This window comes from Nesoenas mayeri, assembly GCF_963082525.1.
Source record: "Nesoenas mayeri genome assembly, chromosome: 5".
Lineage (NCBI taxonomy): Eukaryota > Metazoa > Chordata > Aves > Columbiformes > Columbidae > Nesoenas > Nesoenas mayeri.
Window position 1 is genome coordinate 5985044 of NC_137548.1, and position 24168 is coordinate 6009211.

The 24168-nt window shown below is 45.6% G+C and overlaps 1 protein-coding gene across 2 annotated transcripts in view; it reads right to left on the minus strand.

Annotated features, from left to right (window-relative positions):
• The window catches only part of RTN1 (reticulon 1), a gene marked incomplete at its 5' end in the record, with an annotated part of 123164 nt that overhangs the window by 12303 nt on the left and 86693 nt on the right, over nucleotides 1–24168 (minus strand). The window contains one exon of one of the 2 annotated variants that reach the window (XM_080346107.1): nucleotides 5022–5082. The exons of the other annotated variant lie outside the window; for it this stretch is intronic. Coding sequence (XP_080202233.1) covers nucleotides 5022–5082 — 61 coding nt within the window. Of the gene's footprint in view, nucleotides 1–5021; nucleotides 5083–24168 lie in introns of those variants that run through there. 2 annotated transcript variants of the gene reach the window in all.

Consider the following 24168-nt stretch of genomic DNA (forward strand, 5'->3'; position numbering starts at 1 on the left):
AATAAAAAAATCAGCCCTACAACCGTGCTGCACACAAATCTATTGCAGTATGTTATGATTAATTATTATTATTTTATTATTATTATTATCATCATTCCTATTATTATTATAAGTATAATCATAATTATAATTAATTAATTAATGGTGGTTGTTATAATTTTCACATGAGAGATGCTTTAAGACCAGGATTTAAGCAGGAGAAAGCCTCCACCACACACCTCCTGCTCGTCAAACCATATCACTACCTGCCTTGGCCAGGTTCTATGGAGGATGTTATTGCTTTTGCCTTAAGTGAGCAGGAACGAAAGAGACCAAGGAGAGTTCCTGAATGCAGTCCCTTAGTGCACACAGAATCACAGAATCATAGAATGGTTTGGGTTGGAAGGGACCTTCAAAGCTCACCCAATGCCACCCCTGCCATGAGCAGGGACATCTTCATCAGCTCAGGTTGCTCAGAGCCCCATCCAGCCTGGCCTTGAATATGTTAAGATTTTCCCGAGATGCTCCTGGACCAAAATGACAGACCTGCACCCTTCTTAGTTCTGTCCAAATATTTGAAAATTGGCAGGTTTTCAAAGTGAATGGCTCAGAACTGTGTTATTTATGAGAATTAAAAATAACGTGGAGAGAGTGTCCCTTCTGATATCAAAAAAACCTCACTAAAACTCACTTCCCAAAGACCAAATGAAGGCAAAAGCAGCCCTCCAAAGCTGCCTTCAGCTGTTGCCCCATCATCGCCCTCTTGCTAGAGTTTCAATTGCTCCTCAGGGAATACCTTAAAATAATCTTACTTTGGGGGAATTTTCTCCTTGTTCTGGCAATGAAAGATATTTTCCACCTATTCTTAAAAGAAAATTAAAAATTAATTTACATTCAGACACGGCACAGCAGGTGTGCAGAGCACATTTTGGCAGAGCTATTGAAATCTCACTGTTTTTTTGATATCACCGAGATCCAAGTGTTCATTGGAATGGTTGGCAGTTAAGCAGTGTGAAGCTCATCTAAGAGAGGTTGTCCTCCAACTTTAAGCTATTGATCTTGCGGCTGTATCCCCATTAACAGGAATATGCTTGAAGAACGATTGATACAATTTCTGCAGCATCAACAACAACAAAAAAAAAGGATATCAAATCTGAAAGGGGAAAAAAAATGACAAATTTCATTCAAATTTCACAGGAAATCAACTGTGAAATTGGGAAGTCAATTCCTCATAAGTTAGTGTAGTTTTGTGACACAGTTAGCTAAATCGGTTACATCACAAGATGATTTGGTCCCAAGATTTTAGCTCTACCAAGGTCTAACATAAAAACCAACCACTGGGACAGATCTTTAGCTGCTGAAAAGAGTGAAAGCTCGGTTGAGCAAGACAAGTGTATCCCAGCTGAGAGTTCAGCCCACACTATTTTCAGAAAAGCTCTGAAGGTACCAATTGGTTGAAGTTATATTCTCATGAGAACAGCTGTGATTAGACAAGCTTTAGAAATATTGATAAGATTATAGACTAATAGCATGCATCCATAGAATTGCCATTGAACTTCTTCATCAGTCTTAAATTAGGGAACATTGCCATGAATAGCTGATGTAGATCCTCAGCATCCTTTGGAAACCAATTGATGTATTGATCAAGGAAGGAAGCTGGTTGTCTGGCAACAGCTGCCAAGAAAATGCTGCTCAGTAACTCCAGTCCAGTGGAGTTATGTCAGCTAGATGGATTTGATGTAGTCTGCAGTCCTGTTCCACATTAAGTTATAATTGTAATGTGAATAACATTTAGGATCATTTCTATGAATGGTTCACAGGCCTTTTTCCTCTGGATCTTTCAGATTTTCTTTTAAAATAAGTTTTGTGGGAGGTTGAATCTGCAGGAACAAGCATGTCACTTATGACCACGCAAGAGCTGGCATGTAGAAGAAAGAGTTGAAAAGACAATACTCATGGGGACCAGTGTCCTGCCATCAACATCTCCACCAAGCTGGTGTGCAAAGACCTTCCTAATCCAGAGAAACCTCTCCAGCAAGGCTGGGGATGAGTCCTGCTGAGCTGGGTCAAGTCCTTGGGGAAGGCACAGAGACCTGCCCCATTCACCACATGAACGTGGAGGCACAGAGACCTGCTCCATCACCCCCTGAACCTGGAGGCACAGAGAGCTGTTCCATCACCTCCTGAACGTGGAGGCACAGAGAGCTGCTTCATCCACCCCCTGAACCTGGAGGCACACCTCATCCAGCAGGTCCCCTCTGGAAGCTGCACACCACGATGCGTCACGCGGTGGCACTGGCCATACGTTGTCACACAAAGGCCCACATCAACCAGCGTCCCCAGTTGGAGACGTTTCTCCACACGCCCATGCATTATGCATGGCTCCATCCCAGCCTCCTTCAAATGCATCACCTGCCCGTGCGAAAAATGACTTGGGTGTGTAAGTTGGCTGCAATTCCTCAAAGCTGCCTTGATAATGGTTTGAATGAAGCAGATACCCAGCAGGGACCAATTACTCTCCCACTCCCCTGAGCTGTATCATGATCTACCGTTGACATGATCATGCTGTACCTGTAGGATGGGTAGGTAAAACACATTGCAATATTTCTAAATCTATGTAGCAGCATCAGCTCCTTCATTGCAAGGAAAATAACAGTACATGGATTTAGTGGGGCAAAGCCAAAGCTTTGCTTAGTGTCCCTGCAGCTTCTCAAGATCCCCACCCAATTTTACACCAATTATAAGGGCAAATCAATGATACAGCTAGTTGTGGGCTTGACTATTTATTAATTAAAACTTATGTTAACCTCAATGTTGTATCTCCATAATTTCAGTAAAAATACAATCTGTATGTACTGAGGTTTGTGTTCACATCTGTTATGTTCACAGATATATTCCAGAGTTTTCAGAGAGGAACCATAATTCCGTTGATAATGAAGCTGGCAAAATTATACAACTCCAGGTTTGCACTAAACTGATATTCTGGGTTAAGGCAGAGACTACATGAATAATAGATATTAAAAGAATCAATGAATCAAGCCTTTAGTCTCCATTCTTCTGAATTTTAAATTTCTTCTATTTTATCTGGGACTGATCAAAGAATTTCGCCGTCAGAAATAATATTCTATGACTATTCCTTGTTTTCTGCAGAATCATTTTTGAATCATAAAGCACCACCCAAGAAAAAGATATGTAAATGATGTCAAAGTGAGGCAAGTGATTTATTTTAGCTGCGCTGATTTTTCAGATCTGAGGTTTTTTTCAAAACAGCATGGGATGTATTGTGCCATTTAATTTTCAGCAAATCTACCTCAGTTTCAAAAAGAAGAGCGCAGAAGGAAAGTCCACTATTATTATTAATAATTAATCAAACAATAGCAGCATGCCCTTTGTTATCCCCCTCTTTCCAATTTATAAAAATATTATTTTTTCTGATAAAGAGGGAAAATATGTAGTTTGCCTCTAAATACAGGTGGTTGAGCAATCTGACTCAGCAAATCAATGTTTTTCTAAGGATCAGCAAAATATTGAGCCTTTTTGGAAACAAAACAAACAAAAAACCCAAACCCCACCTAACGAGGAAGTTTATCTGCAAAGCTCAGATGACCCTGAAGTTTGGTTGTAGCTTTCCCATAGAAGCTTAAGAAGTTGCGTAATCCTATAGAAAACCCTAGCCCTTGATTAAGGTATGGAAAGCCCGAGCTGCTGCAGGCTGGCATTGAACAGGTGCATCTGTTTACTTCCCAGCTACTCATCTTCCCTAATAAAAAACAACCCTCAGACCATAAATACAATTAGATGCTGAATTAAGACTGCAAAAATATCAAGATCCCTGGAGACAGTCTGAAAGATCTCCCCGTGCCCTGCCCTCCCCAAAAAACACTTTAAGGAGGTTTCCTGGCTTCTGTTACATTGAGCTGCGTTTATAAAACTATGACTGCAGGCATCCTGGATCCTGTAATGTGATGACGCTCTACCGTAATCTCTCTCCCAGGGACCCTGTTGTGAGCATCAATACCATGGTACTGTCTATTCAGTGTAAACATGCACCTTAAAATTAAGAAATATATTCAAACAAAGCGTGGCCGAAGCAGACAGCAGCCTGCCCGGCAGGATCAGCCGCGAGCTTTTCTCCCTCTAATCTGCCCACCAAGCAGCGTCACAGAGACTGTCTTTTATCAAAATAAAGGCTGGATGCTGGCTGGGAAGTGTGAAGCCGACTAAAAATGGCTGAAAAGCTGTCCGAGGCGGCCGGGAAGGTAGCCGGCCCCACCCAGCGCAGACACCGACCCGCTCAAAACAAGCTGAAAATAAGCCCAAAAGGGAGATGCTATTGTTCCCCCTCGCCTACTCGGCAGCAAGACATCATCATCGCAACATTTTGCCCCCCAACGGCTCAGAGAAGTGCTCAAAAGCCCAATGAAAGGATTATTTAATTTTTTTTTTTTTTTTTAAAGCAATCCTACAGCAAAACATGAAGCGGGTGGCAATGCCGCGGTTGACTCAGTGCTATCGCACTTCTTGCCGAAGCTGCGTTTTCTTTGTGTCGACGCTAGGCTAAGCCTTGCTATGGGTGTGTCCGTGGGCAGGATGCACCGAGGAGCCCAACGCAACCGCCTCGAACCCTCGCGAGCCCAAGCCGGCACCAAATCACCATCACCCGGCTTTCCTAAAGCCCGAAAGGTATGAAATCATGAAAGCAGCAGCAGCCCCATGGAGAGAGTCAGGGATGAGAAATGACACCGTTTCCTGCAAGGGTGGATGCTTTGGGGATGAGCTGTAAGGTGGGAAGGAAGGTTCTGTATCCTGGATGCTTTCAGGGTGAGACAGCTGGAGATGGGAGAAATGCATTCAAATAAAAGAATTAAGGGCTTTTAATCTTCCTTTCTTAAATTAACCCCCAAACAAAAGCTTCATGGGGAGGGAGAGAAAACAGCATGCAAAGGCCCACAGGTGAACAATGCAAAAATGGATGGATCCTGCCTTCGCCTCCTCTGACATGCAAGTCCTTCTAGCATGCAACACTAGAATAGATATAATACCCTGACATTTCCAGTTGCTCCAAAGACAGTCCATCTTGGTGGAATCGGCACTGGCTTGCATCTCGGAAGGGCTGAGGAATTGCCGGTCCGTCTCGTCGCAGGCACTGCGTTAGCAGTCAGGCATTCCCAAGCATGGGTGGGTTAGCGGGTATCGCTCCCGTCTCCCCGCTCGGCTCCGGACTGATGCTGTAAGCAGCACAGGCGGAGGGGGGAGGGCATATTGTACGCGCTGCGGTCTCTACTGCAGCAAATCAGCGGTGTGATGTGGTTGCCCTAGGGAGCAGGCTCCTTTGAAAAGGGGATGCAGTCCCTTTTCAAATCAAAAGCTTGCGCTCAGCGGCTTAGCCTCCTAAAGCCATCGAAATGGTTAAGGCAACCTGACGGCAAAGAAATAAAAACAAATTGGGTGTGGGTGGACGGTGGGGGTGGGGGGGTGAGCAGTGTTTCCTATGTGGCTGTATGGTTGTGACTATTCATGTTCCAGAAATTTCTTAAGAGTGATGAAATCTGGTGTTTTCTTCATTTTTTGGTGAGGGACAAATTTCCCCCCAGCCCCTCCAGGTTTTTATGTCCCCTGCCCTGCTCCTCCTCTACCCAGCCGGGTGATGTTGGGGAGCAGGCAGGAGAAAACCAAGGTCAGGATCCAACTCCAACACAGCAACACCCATTTTTCTATTTTTTTCAAGACTATTCCAGAAACATAAAAAAAACCAGCAGGCTACCCACACCATGGGGCTTCAGCCTTCACCCCCAGCAGGCACAAGCACCCACAGGTATGGGGTGACCCACACGGCCCCCCAGCCCCTCACACCAAGCCCTGCTACACCGGGATGATGAGCACCACAAGCTGCACCCAGGTTGGGGTGTGAGGTGTGAGCGCTGCCTCCTCTCGCTGCCCAAAACGCTGCATCAACCAGGATTTGAGGTGCAAGAGCGCAGGTACACAGGACAATTTGTAAAAAAGCATCTGCTCTCAATAGTAACTGAGAGCCCACTAATAGCTGAATTTTAACACCAAGCCAAATGCTCCTCTGCCAGTAATATACCACCTCTGCCTCAGTTTCCCCATCAATAAACTACTGTAAGTAACTTGCAGACACATCATAACTAAGCAATGGCCATACTTGGCAAATGCTGGGAAAGAAAATGCTTTACAGCCACCCAACCTATTTTCCTTTTCAGATTTTGGGGTCGTTATTAATCACAAAGAAACTCCCTATAAATCTGAAGAGGGACCCGAGATACTGCATATCAGACTTGGTCCAGTCTTCACTGGTAGAATTATCCAAATTGCAGACCTCTGAGGCTGTATTTAATCTTTTAGATCATGCTAGTTTATGAAATAATTTTACTTTAACCATGTCATATTGAGTTTAGCTTTTTTACATGGAAACAGACACTGGCACAGACACAGTGGGTCATGTACACATCAGCATGGAGAATAGTTTGAACTTCTCTATTCTTTTGGCTCCAAAACCAAACAGTATTTAAAGCCTGAATTAACAGATATCTTCTCCAGCTGGCAGTAGTAGGTCACTTATCCTTCTCTCAGGTAACTCATCTCATAGAAGAAAGTCAAAATTTAAGGAGAGATTCACCACAGTGTGATCTTAATCTTTACCTGTGAAACTCTGCTGGGATTACAGAGGCCAACAGCTATTGTCTGTGTTTCAACACCATCTTTGAAATCCCCCAAAACCTTGCTCTAGGCTTGAATCTTCAGACCCTTAACAGGGAAATCATTACCTGACTGGTGCAGAACTGGTTTCAGTCATCATTGCATATAGTGATACTATAATAAATCATCTACGAATGATGTTACAAGTCTTGATTTTGTGTTCTTCCTGGCTTTGCTAAAAAATGGGGTTGTATTCACAAGCAGTGTTTATAAAACAAAGCTGTCATTCACATGGAACTCCTAAATCCTGGAATCCCTGCAAAAAAAGCCAGAGAGACCTCAAACTTAGTGCATGAATGAAAACTCATGGCTATTGGGCACGTGCCACCAGCAACACAGCAGTGAGAAGACACAAAATCTCTGCTTAGTCTCACTATAACACACATTTCTCAGTCAAGTATAAAAAACAAATTCCCTTTGGAGAGAAGAGTGGTCCATGTACATTTAACATCCCAGTGTTGTATGAAATAGTGATGGAGTGATGGTTTTTCCTTTCCTTCATCATTGGTAAGGATTTTTCTTACCCCAGACTTCAGGTCTCCATCTCCTTCCCCAGGCTACCAAAATTAACCATACCTTCAGTTTTCTTGTTTAAATTCTTACTTCCATTTGGAAGGCACTGGTCCATATGATTGGACTGTCGGACGTTACTTCCAGAGCTATTTTAACTGATGGGTGCCAGAACCCATCACTTTACCACCAGTAACAAGAACGATGCATTTGAGTTAGAAACAGAACTGGACTGGAACTGTGAGATGAACCTACTAAGAAGATGCAAATGGGCTAAGAAGGTCTCCAGCATGTACCTGATGATCCCAGGAGCTGAGTCAGCTGGGGGACAGAGACAGCACCTGGCATTAGTGTGGTGTGTATTTCTACACAGACTTGCACAAAAAGTTTAACAAAATCCCAATCAGTACGGGGTAGATCCAGGACTAAAATGGCAATTGATAAAAAATTCATTCCTACAATGAGAATTCAAATTATGCATTCAGTAAGTAGTAAGCCAGAATTAGGGCTAAGCAGTTGGCCATCAATAGACTGAGGGTGAGAACTACTTTTTTGCAACAGAACTAAGCTAGGAAAACCAACTAAACATTTACTGAGCGGACTGGAAGGCACAAATAAGCACAGCACTGCCTGGATCTTGAAACAGTGAGACATGCACAGGTCAGAGATCTTGGCACCAGCTGCAGGATACTGCAGTGTTGGAGGAGAGGTGTCCTGTGATCATAAATAGAAGCAAGATTAAAAGCAGTAAGTGGAATTTGCTCCCCTTCCCTTCAGAGCACTGTCCACGGGAAGTCTCCTTCTGCCGCAGGACATTACCGAAATGATGACAGATCTGAAGATGTTTTAGTGAGGTCACCTACAGCTCAATGTTGATGGCACAGCCACAAGCTCATCAGTATTTGCCTGTTAAGTAGCTCTGCTGGAGATAACGACTGGAGAGAGTTCAGAGAAGAGCAACACGGCTGGTGAAGGGTCTGGAGCACAAGCTTGATGGGGAGTGGCTGAGGGAGATGGGGCTGTTCAGCCTAGAGAAAAGGAGGCTGAGGGGACACCTCATCCCTCTTCGCAACTGCCTGAAAGGAGGTTGTACCATGGGGGCTGTTGGTCTCTTCTCCCAAGTAGCAAGTGATAAGACAAGAGGAAATGGCCTCAAATTGTGCCAGGGGAGGTTTAGACTGGATATTAGGAAACATTTCTTCACAGAAGGGGTTGCCAGGCATTGGAACAGGCTGCCCAGGGAAGTGGTGGAGTCACCATCCCTGGAGGGGTTTAAAATACATACAGATGAAGTTCTTAGCAACGTGATTTAGTGCCAGAGCTAGGTTATGGGTGGACTCGATGATCCTGAGGGTCTCTTCCAATCAAAATGATTCTATGATTCTGTTCTATGACCCACGTGTGTGGTAAGGACATGTGGGGTAAGAACTCAGTAAAATGAAGTTACCTGGTTGCTTTCAGCCTGTCCTAACCTCCTGCTGAGGGAAACCTCTGGCCAGGTTTACAAATGAGTAGGGCATTGCTGTCTGTCTCTTCTCTTTCCATCCCACCCCAGCAGAGATTGCTGGACGAGGTGCAGACTGCAGCTCAGCAAAGGACACAGGCACCTTGCTGTGGTGTGTGGACCACCAGGGATGTGCTGCTTACAGGGGCACAACGTGCCCTGCACCAGGACTAGCTCTCCAGCCCTAACATGCTTCCAACCAAAAGTCCTCCCACTTCCATGGTGACCCAGCCTGTCTGTGCACCATTGATGAGCTCTGATGAGGTCAGAGTTAGCAACATTTAAGGCTTTTTAGATAAATATACCTGAATTGACAAAACAGCCTATAAGACCCAATGAAGTTTCAAGAACCTAGTGAAGTTTTAAGAACTTCATTAAGTTTAACAAGGGCAACTGTAGGGTCCTACACCTGGGCAGGAACAACCCCACGTACCAGTACAGGTTAGGGGCAGACCTGCTGGAAAGCAGCGCTGCAGAGAACAACTTGGGAGTCCTGGTGGACAACAGGTTGACCATGAGTCGACAATGTGCGTTTGTGGCCAAGACGGCAAATGGTCCCTGGGGTGCATTAAGAAGAGTGTGACTAACAGGTCAAAGGAGGTTGTTCCTCTCCCTCTACTCTGCTCTGGTGAGCCCACATCTGGAGTATCTGTGTCCAGTTCTGGGCTCTCCAGTTTAAGAAGGACACAGAATTACTGGAGGGAGTCCAGTGGTGGGCTGTGAAGGTGATCAGGGGTCTGGAACGTCTTTCTTATGAGAGACTGAGAGAGCTGGGGCTGTTCAGCCTGGTGAAGAGAGGCTGAGAGGGGATCTCATCAATGTTTATAAATATCTCAGGGGTGGGTGTCAAGAGGATGGAACCAGATTCCTTTCAGTGGTGCCCAACAACAGGATGAGGGGCAGAGGGCACAGACTGAAGCACAGGAGGTTCCATCTGAATATGAGGAGAAACTTCTTTCCTTTGAGGCACTAGAGCCTGGACCAGGCTGCCCAGAGAGGCTGTGGAGTCTCCTTCTGTGAGACATTCAAACCTGCACATGATCCTGTGTGATCTGCTCTGGTGACCCTGCGTTAGCAGGTGGGTTGGACTGGATGATCTCCAGAGATCCCTTCAACCTCAATCATTCTGTGATTCTGTGAAGTACCTCCTGTTCCACCGTGGGAAGGATCCCACACAGCCCTAAACTTCTGAGCTGTCCCTTAACAATCCTGCTGGAGGGCAGGGTGGCAAATCAGCACTGGTTTCAAAGAATATTTAATGATAACAAATTCAAAAATAGAGCTGAAGCCGATGCCAGTTCTGCTCTAAGCACGGTGACTTTGAAGACACTTTGGACTCATTATGTTTTTCAGAACAGCCCTCTGCACCACTCCGCATCAACGCATCGTGGGACACATTGAGGGCAGCGCCAGATCTGCAACGTGGTGCTGTAAGATCCTGACATTTAGCACTTTAGGAGAACAATAGCATTAAAGGAGATCATTGGGTTTTTCTTCTAAGCTAATTTGTTCTTAGCATTAGCAACAAAAATAGAGGAGATGCTATTTTAAAAGTTGCATTAATATGTCTCGAAGCTCTAAAGAGCAATGGGAAATTTTTGCCTTAGTACTCCAAGCCAAGGGCAGCCAGCAATTACATTTTCATGAGGAGGCTGTCAACAGCAGAGGGATGGGCCAGATCCTGGCTCTGCTCTCATCCTTCCCTCTGGCTTTAATTTGTTCTTGCACAACACGTTTCCTGGGCTGCAGAATCGCTCAGGTGAAAAGGCCACGAGTTGGGAGATGCTGACGGCTATTTCAGATCTATCAGTACTCACAGTCTAGGTGGGACACAGACAGTTCTGCCCTTGCTGTCTTTTGCCCTGGGTCTTTGTTGTTTTCTCTTAGGAGATTGATTACTTTTTTCTCAGATCTTTCAATCACAAAATGACTCAATAAGCTGGTAAAAAAAGACAATACGGTCTTAAACAGGTACAGTTTAAGTCTGGAGCCAAATACTACAGAAACAAAAGAAACCCCATGTCTCGACATGTCACATAATGTGCCAGCTTCCCTGAGATTTCTTTTAGATGTCTTGAAATGCCTGGGTTTATGAGTTTTTTTTTTTAAAAAAGATCAGTAAAAATTTTACATTGTTCACAGGAACAAGAAGTATCATGTTAATAAGTATATTTTAATGATTATAATCAATAAATAATAAATAATAGCATCATAATTGTATTAATAGTAATAATTAATAAATATTAATTATGTTATATTAAGGATAATTCTTTATGACGTTAATAAACATGTTATTCATATGTTTCCAGATAATTTGTTAAGCTTCTGCTCTGCTACCTCTGCTTCACCTTCTGCTTAGCAGAACTGTTCTTCATGCCCACTTTTTGATCCAAGTCTGAGACTGTCATGAGGTCTTCAGCAATGACCGTGTGACATGAGTCAAATGAGTGTGTGAAAGAATCAGGTGAGACATCCTTTGCACTTGCTTTCCCCCCTGGGATTGAGGTGGCCTTTTTTGAATCCTAGCAAATGAGCCATTTTGGGGGGAAGTCCTTAAATTTGGTGCTACTGTTAAAATATCATTTTCCATTTCCATTTTTGAACCTGTCATGGATCCGCTTCACCAGCCACCCCAGAGGTGGCTGTCACTTCTGCGGTGCCATTTGAGCTCGCTGACCACTGCAGGCAACAGCATGTCTGACACATAAGAATAAATTTTGATTTACTCCTGGCTCTTCAGCAGTGGATAATTTCTCTTAGTTCTTTAATGTTATTTTTGAACCATGAGGATCACAGAAATGAAGGCTCTATTCCTGCCATTGACCTAGAAAAGTCTTTTGATTCTTTCCAGTGGGACTAATTTTTTCAGTTGCTGGAAACGTTAAAATTGGGTGTTTCTCTCCATTGGCAGACGTAGTTGGTACATCTTCATTCCTCCTTTAAGATATGATCAGTAAGGCTGATGAGACCCTAAAACTCTGGCTGACCTACTGAATTCCCCCATCAGAGCAAACTCTTATGGTCCTTGCAGCCTACCCCCATTTCCAAACGTGCTGCTTTTAAGCCTGTGCTGCTAAATTTGTCTCCCTTACAGCATTGCTGGTGCTGCAGCTGGCATTATTAATTCCATTTCATTAACTGATCTTCCTAATGCACTGGAAGACAAAAGAGAAGACAGTCCTGAGACCACAGCGTGGCTGCGCCTCGGGAGATCTATGTTCAGTCCTCGTGTCTGCCACAGGCTTCCTACATGACCTTGGGAATTATCTCTCTTGGGTCTCTGGGTCTGCCTGGTCTATTTAAATTTGGGGCATCATCCGCTTTATGAACTTCATTTCTGCAGCACCTAGCACAACATCTGCTGCTCTAGCAAAGAAGCCTCACACATTTTTTGCAATACAAGTTACAGGGTCTCAGTCTTGGACCAGTGGAGCTCAAGGAAGATTGTAAAGATGAATCCATTGCTCTTGGAAATGGTGAAATCCTGCCTGGTGATGGGTAAGGATGCTGGAGGACAGAGGAGCCTCTTCTTTGGCCAAGTGTGCCCAGAAGAGAAGAAGATGACACACTTTTAGCAAATTCTTAAAGCAAGGTCTGGCAGCCAGTGTCTGAACTAGGGGAAACAAGGGCTGGACTTTGCCACATGGATGTGCCACAAGCCACCAGCGTCCCAGTCCCTGCCTGGGCAAGGTCCTGTGCTGGGGGCAGAGGAGATGGCCCGGGAGCAGCTCATCTCACTGGCTGTCCCCCTGCACTGCTGGCACCCTGCAGAGCAGGCACAGCCCCTCCAAGCCCGTCTGCTGGGAGGAAGAGGCAGACACAGAACTTGCCCAGCCAAGTCCTGCCCTTTGCTCCTGCACACATCCAGGTGCCGGGCTGAGGCAGCTCTCGTGCAGCCCTCAGGAAAGATACGCTCAGAAAAATGCCCAAAGTCTGGCTTCCAGCTTACAGGGGCTGCCTCTACCTCCTGTCCTACTGGGATCAGACCCAAGTTTTGAAGCTCCAGGTGCCGATTCAGGGGCTGTGACGCTCCATTCAAGTGCAAAATGCAACTACAAATTGTGCAAATGCGACAGTAAATTAAACCAACAGCCTGAGGGGAGAGACTCAGGAGACCCAGGCTTCTTTTGCAGCAGTGCCACAACATTCTAATTCAGTCTGGGATTCTCACAGGTAGCCTGGGGTGCCTGCAAATGGGCTCTGGTTTGCAGCATTTCTGCTGGCTCCTCTGCTCCTGTGCCCAGTGCTCCTCCTGCCAACCCAAACCAGGCGGGTGGGAGAAGGTGCAGAGCAATTTACTGCAGACCGGGCCCCCTTCCCCAGCCCCCATTCCAAAAAAAAAGTCATTTTCTTTGGGGAAAGAAGTCACTGAGCTGGCCCTGAGCTGCGCACCCCTTGCACTGTGCTGGAGAGCTGCATCAAGCATCTCAACATCTTTGCATTCCCCATCATTCTCCCCACAGCACAGGAGACCAGGAGGATAAATGCATTAGCAGCGAAGGTGTGCGGATGCTGTGGCCATGCACACAGCAGCTCGACCGACACACAATTGTCATGGCAACCCCAGCTTTCCCCAGAAAACAGACCGCTAATACACCACTGGATGTAATGGCCACAACCGTATGTTTCATGGATGCAAGATTCCTGGGTACCAAAATGCTCTCTGCAAAGGGAGGGTTGGCACTCACTGCGCCACAGCACTAAATCATTCACAGGCTGGGAAGTCAGCTAATAATATGGAGATGATCTTGCCCAACGTTGCAGAGAAAAGGGGGACAGGTCAGGGGAGGAGGTTGGAAAGCAGATGCAACCCCACAGTGCTTGCAAAGGCAATGGAGGAGGCAGAGCATTGCTTATTGCAGCAATGCTAACAGTGCTGCTTAGGCCTGATGAGTGAGGAATGTTAGTATTGTCCAAGGGAAAAAAAAATTATATATAAATGAAGGACATAAAATATCGGTGTGTAAGGAGTGTCAGTGCAACGCTGTGGGATGGGGAGAGCAGAGAGAATCCGAGCAGGGCTCTGGTGAGAGCCAAGATAAGCACAGGCTGGAGAAATGCTTTGGACAGTGAAGCAGCACTCTGATTTTTAAATGTTATTATGGGCCTCTAGGGTAATTAGAACAATTAGATCAGGAAATGCTGTGCCAGAAGTGTCGCCTGGATAGTGGTCAGAGTTGTGTTTGCTGGGGAAATGAGCAAGGAAAATGTTTTTGTGGGGCATTTTAGGACATTGTGTAGAATAAGAGCTACACAGAGAAGTGTTGGAGCGGCTGGCCCTGCCCCAGCACATCCCCTCACATGGGGCAGAGGGAAGAGGAAAGGATGGATCATATGTATATGATATGAATATACCTATACCATAAGCAAGGTGAAACAAGCTTCCAGCATCAAATCAGAAAAAAACAGCCAGCTCACTAAGAACTTAACATCAGTCATCCTTAAAACTAGATTTCTTATGCATATAGATGCAAAATGAGCAAAAAGAGAATAAAAAAAATGCAGAACACAGATAAACCCACTGAATTTGTGGAAATGGGTTTCTCTCTGAAGAATAGATTCCAGCTCTGAGTATTTGAATATAATGTATCCTCGCTCCCCCTCTCTGCACACAATGAGAAAGTCCTGATTTGGATGCTGACGTCGAGTATCTGAGAAAAGACAATTTCATTTCCCATTGTCAAGGCCAAGGGATTAAAGATAGATCAGCAACACTATTCCACACTTAAAAAAACAAACCAAAAGAACTAAGGAATTCAAATTTCCCTGATTGTATTGTTAAACACTACAAGCCACAATTTTCTGATCGCTTCTGCAAAGGAATGATAGCCCTCTACTCTGGGATGAGCATGAATATATAATAGGAGGTACAGAGTGAATTTGAATAAATATATGTAAAATGGAATTATTTTGCCATCTTTATCAATTAATAAGCAGCATGAAAGTTCCCTGGATAAAACTGAACAAGGAAAAATGTTTTCCTTATATCACAGTACATTAAACCACTCTGCTTCAATAATGGATAGCACGTGGATATGGAAGAAGTAGCCGTAGTTTCAGAGTAACAGTGTAGATTCGCAGAGATACAGGAATAGCGGTTATCCCAGAGCACTGCACACGAACAACATGAGGTGGAAGGGTAGCATCCTGCATTTTCTGCATGAACAGAATTCCTTTGCAACAGGTTTGGCTTTTGCAAAAACTGAAGAATTCCCAATAGTAAAATAGGTCTGGGGAAGCATTGCAAAAGGTCTGCTGGGAATTCTGAGCTGTTTTCCCTAAGTGTTTCACTCCTGGCAAACATTTAAATACATGGGGCTTTGCTGAAACTCCCTGACTGAGACAGGTACCACCAAACACCCCTTTGTGCTGCATCTGATACCTCATTCTTAACAAAAACATCCAGTGACCAAAACCACAATATCCCATCTAAGGCTCTTGCATTTCATATACCAGACACTTAAAATTAATTTCTGGTGAACGAATCAGAGATAAAACATAGTGGCATGACATTAATTTTAAATTACGATAAATTCAAGAAAACCACAAACTGGTCCTCAGCACCCGCAGGCCCAGGCTTTGTAAATAAAGACTCCCCCCAGCTTGAAGCTGAGATATCAGCCCTGTAGATTACATTGTCTAGTACTGGAGGCCAGTGAAGGGATGGTACTTCATTTTGGAAGCAGCAGCTCTTATCTATCCCAAAACACTTGCTTTTCAACTGCTTTTTTTTCTCCTTTTATTTTTTTTTTCCCCGAGTTGCCTGACATTTGAAGTGATCAAAGTTTCCTGTGAACCACAGCTTCTGAGTTTCAGATAAATACGGCCACACTGCTTTGCATCTGTTTGTTTTCCTCAGGTTGCAAACCTGCAGTCTCAAGACCTACTTATTTTGGAGCAGGGAGAGCAGCTGCTTGTCACCATGTGCTTCAGTAACACGAGAGGAGCACGGCTCTGTGTGCAGGGTGCAGCTCAGCGCTGCTTGCAAGACAGGGCCTAATCCTGCTCAGGAAGCAGGGAGCAAAACTAACCAGCAGCCCCTGTGCTGGCCTGAGGAGCCAGAGCAACCCTGGAGTGGGCAGAAAGCAAAAGGAGACATGATGCATGGAGACAGGCTGTTTATAGGGATGCACAGAGGGGATGATGGAAGTGGCTGTGGCTGAGCACAGTGACATGCACAGCCCACGCTGAGACAAAAGGAGACCACTCTGTAGAATCATAGAATGGTTTAGGTTGGAAGGAGTCTTCAAAGCTTATCCAATGCCACCCCTGCCATGAGCAGGGACATTGTCAATCAGATCAGGTTGCTCAGAGCCCCGTCCAGCCTGGCCTGGGATGTCTCCAGGGATGGTTCATCCACCACCTCTCTGGGCAACCTGGGCCAGGCTCTCACCACCCTCAAGGGCAAAAATTTCTTCATGTCCAGCCTGAATCTCCCTCCTTTAGTTTAAAACCGTCACCCCTTGTCCTATCGCAACAGGTCCTGCTACAAAGCTTGTCCCCTTCTTTCTTATTGGCCCCTTTTAAGTAAGGTAAGGCTGCAATAAGGTCTCCCCAGAGCTTTTCTTCTCCAGCTGAACACCCCAACTCTCTCAGCCTGTCCTCCCAGCAGAGCTGTTCCAGCCTCGGATCATTTCTGTGGCTCCTCTGGCCCCTCTCCAACAGGTCCATGTGTGTCCTGTGCTGAGGGCTCCAGTGCTCAGACCCTGAGCCCTTCAAGACAAGGTGAAGCTCTGGGGGCTCCAGGGCATCCATGAAACCACATGTAAAGGCAGGAAGGTCCTGGCCCCCCATTCCCTTGCTCTCCCATGCATTCCCACTCAGCCCAGTACAATTTATTTTGGCCTTCCCGTTATCTGGGAAGTAAATGTGGCAATTACTTAGCACATCTGAAGTGTCAGAACCCTTTGGCACATTTCCCTGAAGCTAAATAATTAATGAAGGACTCTGATTAGCGTGAATCTTGTGGAATAATCAGACAGTGCAAGTGACATTTATTTTTACCTCTTGACACTTTAGATGGGGGTTTGTTAAGAGGCCAAGGATGGATGGGCTTCCTGGCTGCCGAAATGGGAGTCTGTCCTGCAGCTGAAAGGGCTTGGCTTGGGGTTCATTTTGGGAAAAAGGTTTCTGCCCTACTTTGTGCTTACACTGCCAAAGAGAGAAGCAGCCTTCAAAATCCGAACACTTTGCAAGTGATGGATGATAAAATACACTTATTTTCCATACAGGAAAGGCAGCTCACATAAGCAGCACCCAGCAACTTGTTCATCTCAATGTCTCATTAGAGGCTTTTTTCCCTCTCACCAACAAACAGGGGTCAAGCAGAGGATATCGGGTTTGAGTCTGCCAAGGCTCAGGTTCAGCTCCTGCAAACCAGACCACTGCAGCAGGGGTGATGGTTTTAACATAAAAGAGGGGAGATTCAGGCTGGAAATGAGGAAGAAATTTTTTACACTAAGGATGGTGAAACACTGGCCCAGGCTGGCCAGAGAGGTGGTGGATGAACCAACTCTGGAGACATCCCAGGCCAGGCTGGACAGGGCTCTGAGCAACCTGAGCTGGTGAAGATGTCCCTGCTCATGGCAGGGGTGGCACTGGATGGGCTTGGAAGGTCCCTTCCAACCCAAACTATTCTATGATTCTGTGACCTGGCTCTGCAGCAGGATCAGGCCCTGTGGGGTCTTGCCTGTGGCAGCAGATTTCCAGCTTTGCCTCTAATGACAGAGTGAGCTGATGTCCCTGCGGGGTGAGAGCCCTTCTAGCGAGAGCCTGATGCGTGAGAGATGCAGGAGGAGCTGGTGGCTGTCGCTCAAGGTCCACTTTCTCTTACAAGTGCTTTCTTTTTGCATCAATTCCCCCCACAAAGCACACCAGCCACCTAAAAAGATGCACTGAGCCCTGCCAGTGCCATGTGGGTCTGTGTCAACCCCTGCCCTTTCCATCCTTGTTTTGCCCTCAAACTGAAAATCATCTGTTTTTTACCATGACCCAGGGAGGAGACAGGCTGCCCAGCAGACACGTGGAGCTATTACATGAGCAAATTAGGGGGTTTTTTTGGGTCCTGAAATGCAGAGGAGGCTATGAACCCCCTACCCAGGGAGGAGATGAAGGTAAAGCAAAGGGATTACATTAAAGCTGAACTCTCCTGGCCTCAAATGCCACTGCTATAACAACACCAGCTCCAAAACCTACTGACCCTGCTCTGTCTCATGTATTTCACCCAGAGCTCATGTGCTCAGGGAGGGCGGATGCTTTCAGCACCCACAGCAACATCAGTTGGGCACCTCAAAAAGTTGCCCCTCCTTAAAGGGGTTTCCTCCTCGCCCAGAGTTTTGTACAAACTGGAGGCAAAGGGCTTCTCACAAAGAAAAGCCAATGTTTTGGAAATCATGTACTTTATGTCTATGCCTGGTTTCACTTCATCCAACACATGTTTCCATGGAAGCAGAGAAGGGAGCGGGGAGCCTGCGGCTGCAAATCACAGCGATCTCGTTGCCCGCTCCCGAGTCTGGAGAGACAAATGGATCATTAAAAATAAAACAAAACTGAAATTTAAACAATCCCTTGCGATAGAAGATAGCAGATAGCAGATATTTAGTGCTGCAATGTTGTTTTTAGGGACCAGAGTCCAAGCGCATCACAGCTGAATGAAACCAAACTTGGGCTCATTCTCAGAAAAAACACAGTATGCGCTGAATAAAATGATTTTTATTCTTTTGTTGATCCCATTGGTGTAGTAATTGTGTGAGCGCAGAGAATGTCAGCACAGCACACAAAGGGAGTTATATAAACTGATTAAAAAGATGTTTTCAGCATGGTTTGAAGGAGTGTATCGCAGAGAGAGGTCAAAACAAGGATGGTTTAGGAAATACTGATTGTTTAGGAAAATGGAAGGTTTGTCTGTTGATCCAAACCCAGTTCTGACCTAAGGAGTAAGTCTCCTGAAGTCAGTCTGTCTGTCAGTCAGTCACTCTTATCAACATGTCCTTTGAGCAGAAACTTAGTTTTGACAACAACCACAAAGTTTTCCTGGCCTTCAACTGGCACCTTGAGGCATCACCACATTCCAACAAAACATGCGTTTCCTAACAGCTTGCAAGCGTGTTGCAAACACACCTTCTTGCTGCTGAGCCAGGCACGTTTCACTGGGAGTAATTACCATATATCCTCAGGTAAAAAGCTGCCTCTCAACCAAAATGTGGCACTCAGCGACTTGAACACAGCCGCTCCGCACAGCTGCTCACGAGCGACTGAGCTGGATCTTCCTTCCCAGTTGCTTTGCGCCGGCTCCCAGCAAGGCAGCGGGGCTGATACATGTGCAACCATTACCTGAGCAAATGCGAATGTCCCTCCTGCATTTACCCCCATAAATATATATACACACATATCCATTTGACAGCAGCCTGCCTACTCCCAAGAGGCAGCAGAATTTCTCACCAGTAGATGTTGTTTTCTTTCTTGACTGGCAGGCAATAAAAATTAGGCAGACTTTAAAAAGCTGCCAATTAGCGAATAGAGTTGCAGAGTCTAGTGGGTTAAAAATCCTGAGTTTCTAGTGCTTGTGAGATTTCCTCCCCACAGCTCTGTGTAATGGATTAGGAGCTGTTCTCTATAGCTGCCTGAATGCTGAATTTCTGAATACTGCGATCAATACTGTATTGAATACCGATACCTATGATCTAATGACAGCCCTGTGTGCATTTATCACTTAAGTTTAGTAGATAGCTTTCAGGAGGAGAAAAGCAAAAATTGAAAGAACAGGTCAAATTAACCTGAGTTTGTTCAATATTACATTCAAACAGGGAAATATGTGAGATGAAAACAAATTTATTGGGGAAAATGAAGGGATTTAGCTTGGACCGGGTGTCCCCAGAGCCTGCAAAAATCCCAGACAACTCTATACCAGCACATCCCAATGAGAAGATGCCAGTTATTGCCAAAAGTATCATTCTTGCCTTTTCTAGCCTGTGAAATTCATTGCTAAAAGGGGGTTTCAGGCCAGTTGGCCAAGACAGGGCAGGGCCTTGCAAACTTGTTTATACATAGTCTGTGTTGGTGCTGAGTACCAGCACCCCGGCAGGACCTGCAGGGAGCAGGGAAGCTGGTTTGGTTTTCATCTCTGGTTAGTGCTTGATTTTTCTTTCTTCATCCCACCAACAGGAATTGCCTGGTGGAACAGGTTGGTCCAATGAACTATGACAATCCAGGATTTCTTCTTTTTTTTTTTAAAAAAAAAATAAGGACAACAAATCATAATAGTGATTTGTGTCTTGTTTCTACTTATGGCATTGGTGAGCAGGACATTGAGTGTCCACTGGGCCAACAGTCTGGAAGTAAAAGGTTCCTGTACCCCATTCCCAATCCTGAGCCCACGAGGACAAGGCTCTGCAAGTTTTAAAACAAGTAACTCAGCAAAGGAAGAACAGTGCACCTAAATTCTTGGACCACATAGGAATGAACCAGAAGGCGAGCAGGAAACCAGTGCAGATGAGTGCAGAGGATATCAGAAAAGCATTTGCCTCCAGACAGAGTGGGATATTGATGTGTAGAGTCATACAGCAGCATATACTGGACAGGAAGCATCCGAAACACATCGGAAATTGGGTGATGGAAAGAGAGGAAGCTGTCAATAAAATCAAGCAGCGTGGCAAAGAGAGGAGGAAGGAGAAGGCTAGTAGGGCAGCTAGCACAGAAGCCACTGGTGTTTACCTTGCACTGTGTATCAATGACCTTGAGAGTGGTGCCATTATCTAGTGATGCCAAATTGTAGGAGGCATAGAACAAATTAATTACAAATGGGAGATTAGGCTTACGGTCTGATAAGCAGCTCATGGAGTTCAATGAAAAGAAGTTTTAATGAGATTAAGTGACAAAGCCATCACTTAGAAGGAAGCATTAAACAGACTACAGACAAGGAGAAAGAACTGGGGGCGAAGGCAGAGAACTATTAAAACCATCTGTGTTATTAAAAGAAGAGTAAACAAGGCCTGTGCTTCTCAGGGAGAAAAGGAGATAATAGTAAAGTGTGCTGGCACTGCTGGTGGAAACTGAATGTATCATACGCAGCATAGGAGTCAGGCTGAGGGGGATATGGATGGAGTGCAGCAAGGGTATCCCAGCACACATTTGGGACCAAAACAAGAAGCAAAGTACTGGCTGCCTTGAATTACTGCAAGGAAGAGGCCTAAGGGGAGGTCCAGGAGGTCTGGTGTTACTGGGTGACAGCAACGTGTTGGAGCTGGACTTGATGGAGAAGACTTTGGCCCACTTCAAAAACACATGCAGCAGGTTATTGGATGGTAGCAACCAAGGACAGAAACAGGCTAGCAGTTAGTATGTCAGGCCAAGAAGGGCAGCTCTTAAGTAATAACAGCTACTGCTAATGCTGAATAATTAAAGCAGAGCTCTGGCTCTAGTTCCGTTCCTCTAATGTACAGCAGAAGAATCGTTTATAGTATGCAACAGGAGAAATCATGTGCTCGCACAGATTGGCTGTGCTTCATCTCTCACCAACCTACTGCCATCCTTCTCCATGAGCTGGATTTAAAGCTGAGTTCAAATATTATGGGAATGGGAGCAGCTTTGAATAAGACTGATGAGAGACCTGGGCTGTAAAGGCAGCCTCATCTTACCATGCAGCAAATGTGCAAGGGGAGGGACTGGAGGGAACATCGCCCATTCACATTACCTACCATGGGCCAAAACATTTACTGAAGAGGAGGAGAGACACATCTCATCTTTCAACAGAGGTGGGCAGACTTCTGTATGTCTGTTTTATAAAGCGAATATTAGACATGTTTCCTCATCTTTCCTCTTCGCGATGGGACAGTGCAGTTGGAGTACATGGAGCTGACTTACATTGCCAGGCATGCCGTGACTCACCAGCACAGATTTTACCAATTCTCCCTTCTCAAATGGATCCAATTAGGGAAAAGGTCTGGGAACAAAGCAGAGCCAACCTCAGCTCTCTCGCTTGTCTCCCATCCCTCTCACCTTTCCACCCTCCCCCTACCCAAAGGGTAACACCACGGTGAGGGGATTGAGGGACCGAAGAAAGGAATGGGCACCAGGCAAAGCAGCGCTGACCCTCAGCTAGCACAAAATGATGGAAATTCCTGGTTTCATGCATTAAACAATCCTTCTCAGACTGGAATTCACCCTGCAAACTCTCCAAGGAGGGGATCTTACTGTCTGCTCTTCTCTTTGCTTACACAAAAGATCCTGATCTTTCCTGGGTCTCCAGGCACTACAAATAAACTAAGATCTAAAACAAATAATCAGCACAGAACTTTCTTTTTCCTTACGAAATCAGGGAGCAATTTGTGCATGTTAAGGAACATGGCTAGCACTACAGACTTTCAAAGTCATCTGCTATTCCCCTGACTTATCATGCAATGCAGATTATCCAAATGTGGATCCCTGGGTGCCCTCTGATACACAATTCCAGTAAATATTTACATCCTCTCTCTTCCTATTTTGGTTTAAAATATGCTAAAAGAATGCACAAGGTGTGCCTCAGCATTTTACAGACTCTTCACTTTGGTCAGCAAAAGCAAAATCCTGCAGGAGGGACTGCATGTTGCATTTTCACCTTTCTGGAAAGACTCAATCCCCCACAGTTAAATCTTATTTAAAAAAAAACATACAAAACCAAAGTGTGTGGCAGAACCTTCTTCAGTGATATGATTTTTCAAACTTCTTTTTCCCTTTGGTGGGGATTACCCAAAATAAGTTCACAGAGATGGACTCTACCATTTCTTAGGGTCTGTTGCTGAGTAAGGGAGAAGTGATCCTGGGAAAACACAAACCTTGGAGGTTTAGGATGCGCAAGCTTTGTGCATGCCTCCTTGTTTGTAATTCCTTTTCCCAAGCCAGGGCTGATAGGGATGGGATGAGAACTTGGCCCACATGCCTGGTCACACCTGGCTCGACCTGGATGTGACACCCTGAGGAAACACAAGCACAGGCTGGGTGGGGGCTGTGGGTCCTTCCGACGAGCCCCTGTGCTGAGTGATGGGGACCAGGACCTCAAGGCTCACCACGGCACGTCCTAGCAGGGACATCTTTAGGGACAGGTCAGCTACAAATCCCAACTGTCACAACTGTTTTGTGGTATTTGCTGGAAGTGGATGAGATGGTCTTACCCCCAGGAGTGAGCAGGGCTGGTCGCTGGTGGGGACGGCACAGGGGCTGGCTTTGCTTTCGACTCTGGAAACAAGGAGCATTGGACGCTGCAGGAGCCCAAAGAAACCAGAAACAAGGTATTTGGATGAAGCTGAGCACAGCTGGATGTGCTGATGTTGGTTTGTAAATGACCAGATAGCTCCTGCTGTGTGTGTTTCTGCTGCATGATTGTCCCCCTGCTTTCTCTGCAAAACCTCCATTTAGCAGTGCTGGGAACTCTCTCTGCCAAGCAGGTAGGAGGAGATGGGGAGGCTTAGGTATACAATTATACATATAGGTATGATACACATCTATGCCTGACTCAAATCCATGAATAGAAACTGCAGATCTGAACCTCACCCTTGCCCAAAGGGTAAAAGTAAAGCTTCCATCTGAATAAATCCTGAAAATCTCAGCTGCCAGCATCTCCAAATAAGAACAACAGGAGCAGAAGCCAAGTGCTCTGAATATTTTCTTCCAGAATACCCAGGAGAGCTCGGCTATATGTAGCAGAGCCATTTACACGGTGTTTGAGGTAACATTTCTAGTCTTAGCAGACAGAGAGGTGCCAGGAAATGATTCTGCTCCCCAGGCAGGACTCAAACCATAGCACAGCCAGACCTGTGAGTCACATTGATCTTTTCAGCCCCTCCTCGTGTAATCTCAAGCATGTGTTAGACGGCTACTGCTCATCTCAGATACTCCTCTTAGCTACTACCGTGGGTTGTAGCACAGTGAATACTGCAAAGGTAATGCCTCCCCTCAGTTTGTCCCTGAGAAGAAGGGTCAGATCTTAACCATGCTGAAGATGAGGCTTCAGTTCCCTCCCTTCCCTCACAGTGGTGTAATGCAGAACACTTTGATGGGACATCATTCCCTTCTTTCTATGGGATCTCAAGTGCAGGGAAGAGAGGGGAAAACCTGCAGACAGCTGCCCAGCTTGGTCAGGGAAAGGGGAGACGGAGCTCTGGGGGAAGACACTGCAAAACTTGTGACTGAGTATTAACCAGGGGTGCAGGAACAGAAGAAAGCAAGATACTTTAAAAGGGACAAAGAGGATGTGGCATGTCCTTGTAAGAGTCGGTCTGAAGATGGAGCAGTATTTGTCTGAACATTGCCATCAGGAACTGAGAGAACCGAGACCCTGATAGAAAGAACGCATGGACAATGACTTGGAGAGAGGCCCAAGGAGAAGCATCATGTTGCACTGGTTCCCCCAATACGGGGGGGCTGCTGCTTACAATGGCTGCTGTATGGATTTCGCCTGCTGTTTCAGCCAAACCAGCCCC